Source organism: Rhipicephalus microplus, chromosome 2 (genome assembly GCF_043290135.1).
Source record: "Rhipicephalus microplus isolate Deutch F79 chromosome 2, USDA_Rmic, whole genome shotgun sequence".
Taxonomy (NCBI): domain Eukaryota; kingdom Metazoa; phylum Arthropoda; class Arachnida; order Ixodida; family Ixodidae; genus Rhipicephalus; species Rhipicephalus microplus.
The window spans coordinates 272,916,145-272,930,377 of NC_134701.1; the positions used below are offsets into that span (position 1 = coordinate 272,916,145).

General features: G+C 40.3%; 1 protein-coding gene across 12 annotated transcripts in view; it reads right to left on the reverse strand.

Annotated features, from left to right (window-relative positions):
- The window catches only part of ATP8A (ATPase phospholipid transporting 8A1), a 111,469-nt gene that overhangs the window by 5,303 nt on the left and 91,933 nt on the right, over positions 1-14,233 (reverse strand). For 10 of the 12 annotated variants that reach the window (XR_012888050.1, XM_075881710.1, XM_075881694.1 and 7 more), the window contains 3 exons: positions 14,105-14,206; positions 4,028-4,113; positions 682-725 (listed from right to left, as the gene is read on the reverse strand). Coding sequence is in view for 11 of the 12 variants with exons in the window: in XM_075881710.1 (XP_075737825.1) it covers positions 682-725; positions 4,028-4,113; positions 14,105-14,206 (232 nt within the window). In the remaining variant the exon portion in view is untranslated. Of the gene's footprint in view, positions 1-681; positions 726-4,027; positions 4,114-7,595; positions 10,517-13,180; positions 13,601-14,104; positions 14,207-14,233 lie in introns of those variants that run through there. The other 2 variants (XM_075881729.1, XM_075881735.1) reach the window with 2 other exon arrangements.

The following is a 14,233-nucleotide window of genomic DNA, read 5'->3' on the forward strand; positions in this document are numbered from 1 at the left end:
ATGGATAAAGTTTAACAAGCCAGTACTGTGCATGTGCCGTCCTTCTTTGTCCCCGTCTTCTATTGCGCTGTGTTCCTTCTAAAGCACTCACATTTTCTATATTTGTCAAAATTGTACCACGCATTCCTCATATTTAAAATGTTAACCCTTTATAATGTGGTAAGATTGCAATAAGCTCATACAATATGTCTTGAAATGTTCAACCTGCCATCGTAGTTATTGCAATGCAGTGACACAGTACTAAATCTTCTGATGCAGTGTACAATAAGACCATATAAGATACAAAACATTATTACAAAACTATTATCAACAATGCCATGTGCATTGCTTCAGGATGTGTTTACAAGCAGAGATAATGACAGTACAGTCTTATTTCCATAAATACAAGACTTCTGGCGGGTGCCGCAAGCCAAGAACTGTCGCGAGAAACAGCTTCACTGAGCCAATGATATGTTACAAAGCATAACAATGACTGTATAAAACACACACATGTGCACACACACACAAGTTATGCACTGCTTGTTTTGTACTCTACTTTAAATTCCATGAGCCACTTATCCTATTTGTATCAAAACTAGTAACCCTTTTTCTTATCCAGTTCTGTTGTGCTCTGTACACAGTACATGATCCAAAAAGAACAACAATGTTCATCGCAACAAAGTCATAGAGAATCAAGGTCACCTGAGGCACTACTCCATGTTCCTCTTGAGAGAAGGCGTAGCCATCTGCAAGTGACAAAAATAAGTGGTGTGTGTTTGATGTGCTATTGTGTAAGCATTGTGAAATAAGAAAGATGCACTAATGTAAAAAGAATTTCAGACAGTGACATCTGGGAATGATGTTCACTTTAGTGGTTGACCTCATTGGTCAGTTCTCGTGCTATACTCAACCTTAACAAACGTTGAGCTGCCCTGGATCGCAGAGTGAATGTGGTGCCCGTCAAGCCAATATGATTACAAATTTTCGTGTTTTGCTCTACTTTCGTCTTAATTCTTCAAGAGCCAGTAAACAAGCTCGTGGTCCAGAGTCTCTAATGGGAAAATAACTGTGCACTTGAATGTAAGCATTCGACAGAAGCCTGTCTGGTTGGGTACGAAACTGGGAAATGATTTAGACTCTAACCAAAAGTTTTGAAGACACCCAACGTTTCGAAACCGACTTGGTTCCTTCCTCAGGAGTGACTGCGGAGGCTACGTAGCAGCGGCGCGTTCAAAGCATTCGCGAGGTAGATAATGACCCCCCTCTCTCTCATTCTCATTTTGCCGTGGAGCGCAGTCCATGTGTATACACTGGGGGAAGGGTTCCGAGAGAGTGGCTGATGTTATGGGCTGTCCTCTGTATGTGCTGAAGAAGGAACCAAGTCGGTTTCGAAACGTCAGGTTTCTTCAAAACTTTTGGTTGGAGTCTAAATTATCTCCCAACTGTGCACTTGTACAAAGTGAACAAGCTGTCGAAACAACTTTGCGAACAGTGCTGCAAAAATAAAGTTACAGAGCTTAGAAGGACCCACTTTGGCTCTTATTGGTTTCTCACTCATCCTTTCCACCTTTTTCTCTCTCAGCGGAGTAGGCGTAGCCCTGTGTTGCGACTGCGCCCACTTCGTCAACATAACATGACATCAGCGATAAGTCATCAGCGTGCAGCCAACAATCGAGCAGGGCTTGCCCCTCGTGAGCATGTTTAACAGTGGCGCGGGAAGAAAGCGCAATCCGAGGAGCACCCTCTCCCAGCGGTAAAGCAACGAGACGCCTCTTTCCCTCAAAGACTTTTGATCTGGCAATATTGCTTCTCCCGGTATTCTCAATATCTACAAAACGGCAGAGAGCAGCACATGGAAATGAAAATGCGGACTGCGCGGCCAAAGCTGCATAACTGAAGGGCTGAGGCGCTGTTTCACAGGGCAAACGGCCAAATTACAAGCTCAGGGGTGCGCAATGTTGCCCAATGGCAAGACTTTGTCGCTGCATGTACAAGAAGAATTGGTCAGTCGAAGAAAAGAAGCGCAGAATTTTTTTTTTTTTCCCCGAAATAGAGGGCCTGCGTGGTATGCAGTGCTGCAATGATCATAAAATATGATTGCCATAGTCTACTGTAAGAATTGATGAGCTTATTTGAGGGGTGTAACAAAAAGAAAAGTCTGGGACTGTTTACTGGCTCTTTAAAAATGGAAAAAAAAGTTCAAGTTAAAAGTGAATGGGGATTGCATGATTTTAAAAATCTGCTAAAGAATAACAAAAGAAATTAAAACATTAATGAAGTAGTTCAAAACCTTCATTTGCTTAACATGTCAATATTTTATTACTAGGACACACAATGAAGCTTCCATTGTCTTTTTTTTATATGCCAGTTTTCATTTGTATGCCGAAACCCATCAACAATGATCAGTACAAATGAATTTGCACTTGTCTAGAGCGCACAGCCTGCTACTGCAGCTGCAATTTTCTGCAGAAATATGCAAAGACAGATGCTATAATGATACCAAACATAGTCATACTGCATGCTAGGCCCTTTTGCTATAACCCAACCATGAGAGGAAGCTTGCAGCTAACATGGGAAAGAAGCTGCGGCCAACAACAGTGTCGACAGCTACATACTCTGCTGCTCTAGACAAGTGTGATTCTATCCCTACAAGACTGAATATTTCAAAGTGTTCTTTTTGGGGGGCATTAGAGTGCAGCAAGAATTATTTCTTGAGCCGCACCAATTTGTCTGTCTAGCTAGCCCAACAAGATGGTCATTTTATGGTTTAGGTGTGAACGTGAAAATTGCCATGATGCGTGAAATCGAAGTTTTGGGTGAAATGATGTTTTATCAGCGAGTGTGGTTTCAAAGAAGTAATATGGTCAAAATGCATGAGCAATGCAAACAAGAAGGCGTGTCGATTACAATTGTATCAACCTAGGTAACAGTGGGACCATGTTTGGGAATCATGTGGCCCTGTTTTAAGTCACTTCATACTCAATGTGATGTCTCAATAAAACAAAGACCCCTTTTCAATGCTACAACATTTCTGAAACGCAGCTTATCAGAACATTCAAATAAGGTGAAAACTTGGAACAAGAACTATGTGGAGAGAACCCCTCCATCTTTAACTCCCCCAAATCTCCTCCCTCTTTTCATTTGCTGGGTTTGGTTATCGGTGTGCAATCGAGGACATAAATTTGTAGATCACAGCTGCAAAGATAAATGTTTTGTCTCTTTGCAGTGTTGGCAAGTACACCTAAATTTATAATAATTTATATGCATGGCCCCCAGGGTTCCCAAGATAGTAGCAGCAATGTGTTATATAATGAAGCAGTAGTAGAAACACTGTGCAGAGGAATTAGTATTTTTTAAACAGCTGAGACTCTAAAGAGGCATCAAAAAGCAAGGTAACAGACACACACACACAAAGAAGAGTTACTAAGAATGATGGAGGAACACTAAAGAGAAAAAGTCAACCAACTTAGGCCGGTAAGATGTTGGCTTTTAAAGTTGTCAATTTGTAATTGTTCAGCAGGCATACATAGTCAATTAATAGAAAACACGAGGCCAACACTTTTCCATCTTTCAATTGATGAAACTATGGTATTAACCGGTTTGGTGTGACTTTACAGTTTTTGCAGCAAATTCTTAAATCTGGGCAATCTTATGAGTATTTTCAGAAAACATTCACACCGCTCAAGTTGAGTTCCTGATTATATTTGATGCACACCTAATTATTGTCAATTAAAAAAGAATGAAAATCACCAGTATTAATGCCAAAATAACAATAACAGGCTGCTAAATTTAATAATGAAAGCTGAAGTTAGTGGGAAAAAAGTTAATTTGAATTGCGAGTCTTATCTCTTTTGGCATGCCAAGCTTTTGCCATTCTATAAAATATTTATAACTGATTCCGCCTGGTTACTGAAGATGTTTGCCTTTAAAATTTTGACTCGAGCTTACTGTTTCTCTTTAATATCCCTCTAGACATAGTGTGAGTAAAGTTACAAAGGCACGGTATACACTAAGGAAGCATGAGTAAAAGCTTGGAATGGACACACACGTTTTAGCTCCACTTCTATTGGTACGTGTGCTGTGGTGACAGGCTTCATGAAGACATTCTTCAGCAGACGTGCAGTTTCTGTCAACCTGTATCAACAGAGGAAATTTGTGAAGCTGTTCGTATGGGAAAGCACTTGGAGTCTCAAGCACTTCCTCGAATCCAAATGAACCATACACTGTTGCATTCGATCAAAAAAATAAATAGCAACAAGCCCTTAAGAAAGCCCATAAAATATCCTCACACCCAAACTAAAAACTGGGAATCTCCTATGTGCTAGTCACTACAATGTATATGGAAGAAAGGTCATTTGTGCTAAGTTAGAAACCTTGTACAGTAAGCATTTGCTCCAATATACTTATCAATTCTGTATATAACCAATGAAGTATAGTAGTCAATGATAACACCACAGATACTTTCAGCACATATTTTAGGTTAATGTGAACAAGGTACAAACAGTAGTTTCCATGTTCCAATCTGAGTTTGTGCATGAGTTGGTTCTAAATGAAGTAGTAATGAGAAGATTGATGAAGACACGAAAAATGGATTCAGCCCGATGAATACAAATGCAGACTGAGGATGTAAGGACAAGATACTGCTAGGCCCCGTTTTACCAGCAAGCTCTGAGAGTAAACTCGTGGTCCCTGGAAGGTGTACAGTCCCTTGTGCTGATGCACAAAAAACACTACCAACTTAGCTTGTCAAACTAGGACGCTCAATTCAAACTGATTATAATGATATTTAGCTTACAAATTGCTCTAAACACCAAGTGTAAACTGTGTAGTAAATTATAATGCAACCCCTCGATGAAGACGTGAAAACTTGTAAAGTGGCAATAACAGATAATTGAATTAGTTCAATGCTGTTTCTTTTGAAAAGCACAATGCTAGCAAGGCTGCACACACATAAAGTCATCATGTCTAGACTATATGATAACAAGCAGACATGTCACAATGTCTCTACATGAAGGCTCAACCTACTTCTAATTATACCGACTAGTAATGATAACATAAACATCTCAAACCTAGAACAGCTTGGGAATATAAGCTGCTGCTACTTGCGGAAAATATTACACGAGTCACTTTAACGAGGAAACTAATGCAAATTCAAAGCAACATCATGAGGTCCATTACCACGATTGACAAATTCTGCACGCTGCTCTGTAGCATTGTCACTAAGCCTTATTTTTCGCAAGAAAGGACCTTCAATGAGATCAACTAAGGACAGCCGCATAGGACAAATAGTTCAGTTCTTTTCGTTATATAGCGCAAAATATCTGTAGTAAATACATATTGGTACTTGTGATGCCTGGCCTAATGTGGTATTAATATGCACGCTTTGGCTTCAAAAATTTTCCCACATTCTTTACGAGTGACAAGTTCCCTATGTCACTTTTTAAAACCTGCTACCTGTCAATGTAGTAGTCCTCCTTCAGAATGTTATACAATGGTAGTGTAAAGAAAAAAAGCAGTGTAAAGTATTTATTAAGCTATAAATTTACTGTCAAGTGCTATGCAGTTGTTAGACAACTTGGGCACGAATGTGGCTACTGAAGATTGCATGCAGTGAAATAGGAAACGACATGCACAATAGACATGGTTCTTTCCTTTTCTTTTTTTCAGCAAGCAACTGTTTTATAAGAGACTTATATTCATCGTCACACAACAGTATTTTCATACGTCATGTGATTACCCACAGTTATGTGTTGTATGTAGTTGCGCCCTGTGGCACTATGTTCCTACTCTCGCACACTTTTATTCACTAACACCCACTTACAGTCATACTTTCAGTCATGATCCCCCGCATTTGTACTTACCAGTAGCAACCAAGATTCGTACACTAACAGACACTTACTGTTACCGAATTTTGCTAACGTGAACACCAACGTGTATTCCTGAACTCATTTCCACTCACACCCTCAATCACTCCTCAACAGTCACCCTTCCCCTTAAAAATAAGTATGGAGCAAATACAAATCTGTGAGCATGTGAATATGTGGACTCACGAGTAGCACCAACCAAACCTGCACTGCTGCTCACTCAACCGTTACGTGAATCCAAATAATCAGTCCCCCTTCACTCAAAAAGTGGCCCGACCCGAACATATCAAGTTAAAGAGGCCCTGCAACACTTTTCCAAACAATCATCGAAGGGCTTCAATAGAAAAGCTTATTCCCCGCGAATCAACTCTCGTGAAACTTTTCAAAATATGACAAGTGGGAACAAAATTACAGGTATTTTTTGTACGCTGCAAGTGCTTTCTCTCTTCTTTCGTCCCGATGAGTGTGCTGCAAGCTAAGCAAGGAGGGGTGGCAGGGGTGAAAGAAGTCATGTCACACGCGTATTATGACCTTCAGCACTTTTTTCTTAGAACACACAGCTTACTTCCAATCTGATCATAAGTGAGCACATGAGCACGGCATGCCATCTCGCTGCAGCCACGGTAACTATGCTGCTCACGATGCTCAAACCAGCCAATGGCCATGGACTTTGTGTTTATTGCGCAATAGTTTGGGTTTATGGCACCATCTGTCAAGAAAAGCAAGCGCTTACTAGCCGACTTTGAGAATTGTTAATTTTAGGTCACATGCTGCACTATAATGTTTGGCTTGTGTATTCTCAGAAGCCTCGATTACCGATCGACGGCGTTTTCCAACCACACTGAAGAGGTGTTGCAAGGCCCCTTCAAGATTAATGCCACTTGAGAAAAGTTTCTTGTATTATCAGCATGTGTGAGTCCTCGATAACGAAGAGCCTTTTCCATGAACATCCAACTACCAATTTCCTGCATTGAGGAAGCCAACCCTGTCAGCAAATTTTCCCGTCTCATTGTTCTGAGCAATCTTTTGTAGCCTTTAATGCTTTACTTATCAAGCTCAGCTGCATCTGCCAGCATTCAACAATCCAGACAAAATGTGTCATTTCTCTTTTGTCACTTGCTGCTACAGGTCCTCAGCATCACATCAAGTAACTCGTAACCTCAGAATTTCTATCTGGTGGGTTCCCACAAGAATCGTTTGTAGTGAAGTACGGTTATTCAGTATCCAAATAGATTACAAATTTTTCAAAGATGTCCTGCAAAGTCCACAAGTTTAAATGCCATCCTGCTAGCATTTGCAGAGCTCTTAAAATCCATTTAAAGTTGCCGAATCAATATTAGTTGACAGTCTACATAAAATTGTAACTTCATAAGTACTCCACACATTAACATATATAAGAGCAAAAGTAAGTACAGTTCAACATGCTAAACAATCTGCTAAAATGCAGTTTAAAACATCATCTGTTCTTGTAGTAAGCTGGAGTTGTAAATTCAGTCATATTATGTTACTTTGTCATTAATTCACAGCTTATAGCCAATGAATTGACACTTCAAATATAAATTTTTCTGTGAAAAAGTTTTACAGTGCTTTGATGTTAAATTTGATGTGGGAATGCAAAAGGGCATTTCCTTCTTTCATAATCATGTATGCAAACATTTACATAGTGCAGGATAATGTTGTAATGTAATGCTTGGAAGCTTAAAGCAACATGACAATAATTATTTTTCGCCAGAAAACAAAGAATTGCCACAGTACGCTTTTGGTGACAGTTTATTGCAAAATTTTTCGGTGAAGAAAATAATCATGGGAATGAACACAAGACACATCTTTGGTGTAAAATTCAAACAACGAATTTTTTCACCCAAATCCAGGTGATGTGCTAAAACAAATGGTGCGGCATGCGTAAGCTAACTGATGCGAAAAACGTACAGCACATGCATATGCCAAGCATGAATATCAACACACCGAGTTTGTGCCTTCTCTGTACACATGCAACAGGCAGTATGGTAAAAACAAGAGTTTGTGCTTTGTTTGAATGGCACTACTTCAATACTGAGTGTAAAGATGTACCATGCGGTTGGAATGTCATCTGTAGTTGTACTCAACAGTGAGCAATATGCTTTTAATATAGAGTCTCCAACATCCAATGTCGTCACTACATGCAACAAGCACTGAGCTGGTGTCTAACATTGGCGAGTTGTAGTTAATCCGTACAAATATGGTGAACACCAGTTTACCGTAGACATGGAAAGCAGCAGCAGTTGCTGACAGCAACATAGTGCAACACTCTATCAAGCCACAATGACTCGGAGACATTGCTGCGACATGAGGAATTTTGTCGAGGGTAAACAACACCCCCAAAATTCTGTATACTGCATCAGTTAACCAAGCATCTTTCGGCTAATGCTTGACACCTGCATCTACCACGTATAATGTGGTTTGTGGCTGCAGTAATGGTTGCTTGCCTTGTCAGGTTAAGTGCTGTGCCATAAGATGGCACCAACAACACAGGTGCTGCTGTGTGTATGTTGTAACCCTGTATTCCTTGAATGAGAGTACAATCAGAACTATACGAACATGAATTTTATAAACTGCGCAATAAACGAGCAAATCCGAAATATTTCTTACTGATATCAGTACACAATCAGAATATGCTTCTAACCAATATATGACGTATGTTATTTTCACATTAAATAGTTTATTATAACAGCGTCAGAACTGCATGTTTGAATCATCACACCTTTCTTGAGCAAAGTTTGTGTTTTTTGAAAGTCCATTTTCCTCTCCCACAACACTACCGCTTATTTAAACGAGTTCAATCTGGAGGAGAAAATGCCCTTCAATTCAGCCGAAGCATGTGCTTTACATCTTCTATACAAATGCATTGAAAACGAAATTCGAACGATGGGAGCACCCCAGCTCGTGAGTATCTTTCAAAGTAACAATGACGAATTATGCAACAGTGGGATTTGTCCAATCAGGCTGCATAATTCAAATGAGCTGCTGCATTCTGGAAGTGCATTGCCGATTTCGCATCCCCGCTAGTCAAACGTTAGGAAGGCCCTACATGTTGCCAAGATAGAGGAGGAGTTCAACCCCCCCCCCCCAGAAAATTTTCTATTTGGCATGTGTACACACACACACAAAAATGTATGCATGAACATGCATGGACTATGCATCAACCAACCCCTCTCCCCAAAAGAAATCTTTAGAGCTACTGGTCCCTATGGTAGCCACAGTTGTGCTATACATGTTATACTCATATTTCCATGAATCACACATGTGCAACCCTTTTGCTATACTGTCAATCATTTCCAGAATAAAAAGAATATTTACAAAACTTTTATGCAAACATGCCACTTGTAAGATTTATTTTATTTTACAAAGGCTGGATGCCTTAAAAATGATGCCACGACTCCATTATTCCCACTTGTGTGAAAAATATTCTCTCGTGTGATGTATGTAATAAACTTAGTTATCAGGCTAACAAACAAAATACAGTCGCCTGCGGCGATGCTTCTCTCCTGCATCAAGCATGAAAGACGGGGTTGAAAAACCTCAGTTAGTGCTAGACGCTGACATCATTACACGCATGCCTACCTCACAAAAGGCACCTCTTAACAAAGGTTATTACGAAGTGTATGAAGCATCCCACCTGCATGTGCAGGACACTTTTTTATTGGCATGTGCAACGAGTGCCAAAAGCAAAGTGAAGCAAATTGTAAATACCAAATACTTTTTGAACATTGAACAGCTGTTTCTATCAGAAATGTACAAAAAATGTTCACACTCTCATATTCGTGATTTTTACACTAACAGAAGAAATTGACTTTCTGGAACCAATAAGCAGATTCTTTACTTTAAAGCACTTTCAAAGAGAGCTTGAGTAATCTTTGCACGTAGCGAGTAAAGAATGGGCTTGCTGAATGACTGAGTCTGTTGGCTTTCACAAGCTTTCATTTTTGCTTATATGGCACTCGATTAGATGAAATTCATCACACGTTTGTACCAATATCGCACTTATTTGGGCGTAGTTAAGTTGAGTTATTCGTAAAATATCCGAAAAACATTTGTATGAACAAATAGTGGCTATTTCGTTCTATATATTAAATATTAGAATATATTTGCACATCCTTAATATTCCGTAGCTAAACTTCCAGAGGCCAATCTAGTGTACATATTTTAATGGCTTCAGAAAGTCAAAATCGTATAGTGTGTCCGAAAGGCCTGCATTGAAAAATACTGATGGGTATCTAACATTCAACCTAATTCAAGAAAATGTCTTCACTCGGTGTTCCGTGGTTTCACTATAGCAGTAGTTCATGTCAGTATGGAAATCAAACAGTACTCCTCTTACGGAGAACTCTCGGCAAACATACAACTCCAGAGTTGAGAATACAAAATGAAACAAAAACGAGTGCCGGCTCCGAGGCACCAACACAGCAGCCATGGCCTCTCCCTGCGACGATGGCTCACAACAGGTCCAAAACGGAGCTACTCAGCACGCATATCACAGACGCAAATGTTCTCAGGCACGGAACGGAGTAGTGCTGTCACAAAGCAGCGCACGTGCAAAGTGGAAGGAGTGAACGCAGCCATATCAGAGCCGGGTTTCTGCAGCGTCCAGCGCTCTTCTGTTCTCATACACGGTGCACACAGGGACGTGGGATTCACTGGGGGGAGGGGGTAGGGTGCGGGCAGAAAAACAAAAAAAGGACAGGGGCCAAATGCAAAACTAAGAACAGAAAGGTGAAAGGAGGGAACCAACAGCACACCACCACACATCAAGGTGCTTTCGCACACTGCAGGCGGCACTGCTGCCAGCTTCCGAGCCTGCTTGATAGGTTAGCAAACGATAAGCGTCGATGTATAAAAACTTGCAATTTGCTCTCACTTAAGTCTACAGCAGCATTTCAATTGCAGTGCCTATGCATATTGTGCTCTTAAAAGTGTTTCATGATAACCAGTTCATGATAAACACTGGTGCACAAATGTGGGTAATTTTTGTTTTTTATTGAGTGCCACAGTGGTAGCCAGGACTCCAATTCCAATTTTAGGAGTTATAATGCCCTGCATAATGCAGCCCAGTGAAGATACAGATATCTTGCCAAAGGCTCATAGCCAGTCAACCACCTACAGAAAGTCTATCTCCCAAAATTGGCAAATTAAGAATACATCTGCCAAAAGCTGTTTCCAATGGGACATCATACTGGTGGTTTTCTATGAGGGTAGGAATAAACATCTTTTATAATGCTGTTTATTTTGCTTTGGTTTAACACACCACATTGCAGACCACTTACACATGTTCCTGTTCATATCTAGCTGACAAGATGAGGTTTCTTGATATTAAACAGCTTTGATTTCCGACTCTGTAGTAAAAGCATTACAGTTTATGGAATACCTGAGTGTCATGCATGACAATGGCATCAGAAGCATCGGCAGCATTCGTACTGCCACTTTGCGATTTCTTTAACAATAATGCTCAAGGAACATTTCATGCGCCCTTAGTGTACATTAAAAGATGGCACAGTGAGTGCTGCCGTCTTTGCAGAGTGCTTTAAACTCAAATACACATATGACTAGACAAGTGCATTTAGAATAAGCTTTCATATGATCTTAATCTGACTTTCACACTATATACGAGGCTACACGAAAGCACATTGATGTGAGCACATGATCGTCTTGCTGAAACCATGCGGTGGGTATCATGCTACCTAGCAAATGCTGTTTAATAAGACACAAGACAGGACATAAGTTATCACTGGTGTTGTGTGGTTAGTAACACTAAAGACAAGAGAAAAAAAAACAGCATGCGGGTGTGTTATGAGCACTTGCACAACTAAGCAATAGCATGTCTAAGAAAAAAAATTACTGCCACAATGCAATTGTAAGCTGTAGTCATTTCTGACCCTTGTGATGCATTTGTTTTCCCTGATAAGAAAACTATCCAAATCAAGTACCTGACGTCATGACTACGAATACTAAAGAGTCAATGGCAAACACTCTAAGAGCAGATTGTCTAAAAGTACAGCAGATTGTTCAGACTTAAAATTTTTTTAAAGCTACATTAACCAAAGTTTTTGTCAATAGACCATGGCATACATCATAGGCGTGCACATGAAAGAGGCAGCTTCCCCCCCCCTCCCCCCTTATCATTTTAGGGGGTGCCAAATCTGCCCCATACTCGGTAGACCCCATTCCATTATTGCTTCAGATGCAAGACTATGGCCATGCAAGTTTTTGAGGATAATGGCGAGGTTGCACTCTCAGAGCTGTTCCCGCCTTTACCCTTGATATTTCTTGGACCGAAGGGAGGCTGTTCTGAGCAGCACATCGCTTCATTTTCTTTTTTGCATCTACTATGAGGTAGGGGAGAGAGGGGGGGGGGGCTGCGTGAGACTTTACTCCCCTCTCATGCGGAAACGCGGAAACCTGCACACGCCTATGGCATAAACGACATGTATATGTGCCACAATATTAATTCACATTAATATTTCGTCAGACAAGGAGAAATGAGCTATTATGTTTACAGTTCTTTCTTTCATGCACATGTGCCAGCGCACAACATACAACAAAACAGACACAGACACCTTGTGATCGACAATGTTGTTGTACTGCGACATGCGTTGAACTTGGCACTGTCAAAGCATCTAGCCGTCTTCGAGTGCATGAAATCACACTTTGCAAAAGGCAGACTCAGAAGCTTGTCAGCGAGCCTCCTGGCAGCCGGCAAAATTAATTGCAATATTCTTCGAGCTAAATCTGTTCTTTTTTAACAGAGAGATTTGGGGAAGCATTTCTGTCATTCCCTCAGAGTGTGAAAAATCGATTGGCCACTGTACTTATTATCACAATCAACTATCGAATGGCAAAATTTACCTACATTAATAATAACAAAAAAAGTCACCTTACTATGTGAAAAAAAATGTAGCTTTTGCTAACAAAAAACAGCATGAACAAGTGCAAAGTACAGAAGAGGCAAAAGGCCAAGGGTTCACGAGTAAGGCTGTGCACAAGAAAACGGGTTCATAAAACATGATGCATGGACAGTGCTTATGATTCCATCTGTAGTGAGACCCACGAACAAATATAAAAAGTGGTGCACTGATAGTGCTTAATGCAAATTTCAAAGATAAGATGAAAAATGCGAAAACTGTGTGGGAAATGCGCAAATAATCCAGAACTCAAAGAAAAGATAAAAAGCATTAGGAAGTGCCATGCTGTTGCAAATTCACACCATGCAAAGCTTATGCGTGAAAAATACAGAACCCAGCCATAACACCACAAATTAGAACATGTGGAACACATTCAGGTTGCACACAAAGAAGCTAGTTCAATATACACAGAGAACAAGAGTGCTATTTATTATAAATTACAGATAGCGCATGCTTGTTTCATGCTATAAACCAAATCGACAATTCACATTCATCCTGAGCAAGTCAAAGCTATCTTGCAAGTATTACAAAAAAAGAGGCAGGCGTAAATTGGTCACACGAAAACATTCCAAGCAATGCAACCACAGGATTACATCATCTTTCCAATAACGTGTATGTACAAACACATATGCCACAAAACATGTAATGACTCGACGCTTAAGTGCATTTCGCGTCCGGCAGTGTCCATGAGTGGTGCAGAAGTTCGCAGCGAGAGTTCGTGCAAAAGAAAAGAAGAAGAAAAAAAAAGAGTTCAGCAAGAGATGTGCAGCACACTTGCGCATGCTTCAGCCAAGGTTGCCTTCTTGTGAGGAGGGAATCAGGCTGAAATGTCGAGACGATGTTAATTAGGTGCAAGTGCTTTGTCATTCCAAGGGTAGTGACACACGAGCGAGACTGTTAGTGAGCAGGAAGCAGTAGATATTAATTGCTACGCATGCAACAACAGGTACTATGAATGCAGAACAGCCTTTTAAAGCAGTAAACCAGCCTGTTGAGGTCGCATAGATGGCCAATTCTCTTTTCATTGCATCTCTGTATACAAATAAATTAAAAGAAAAAAAAAGTGCTTTTGTTCCAAATTTTGGAGGTTCTGAAATGCTTCAGGACATTTAACAAAAACTGAATTAAACGATTTTGAAATCTTTAAATTTTATAACATGTTAATCAGTAGCTTTTCCAATACAAGTTTCCCGCTTTCTCGATACTGTATCATTAGGCTACGCAGCAAGGTAAGAGGTCCTTCCATCCACTCTTACCCCACTGCATTAAATTTTGCACAATTTGTACTGCACTGTATGTCAAGAGACTAAATAAGAAAACACGTACTTCTGCTTGGTTCCCTGGAGGATCACGGGACCGGGATCAGCATGGGTAATCTCACTTTCTCTCACAGCTTCGGTTAAAGACTTGAAACATGATCGCCTAATCCTGAAAGTAAACAAGTGCTAGAACACT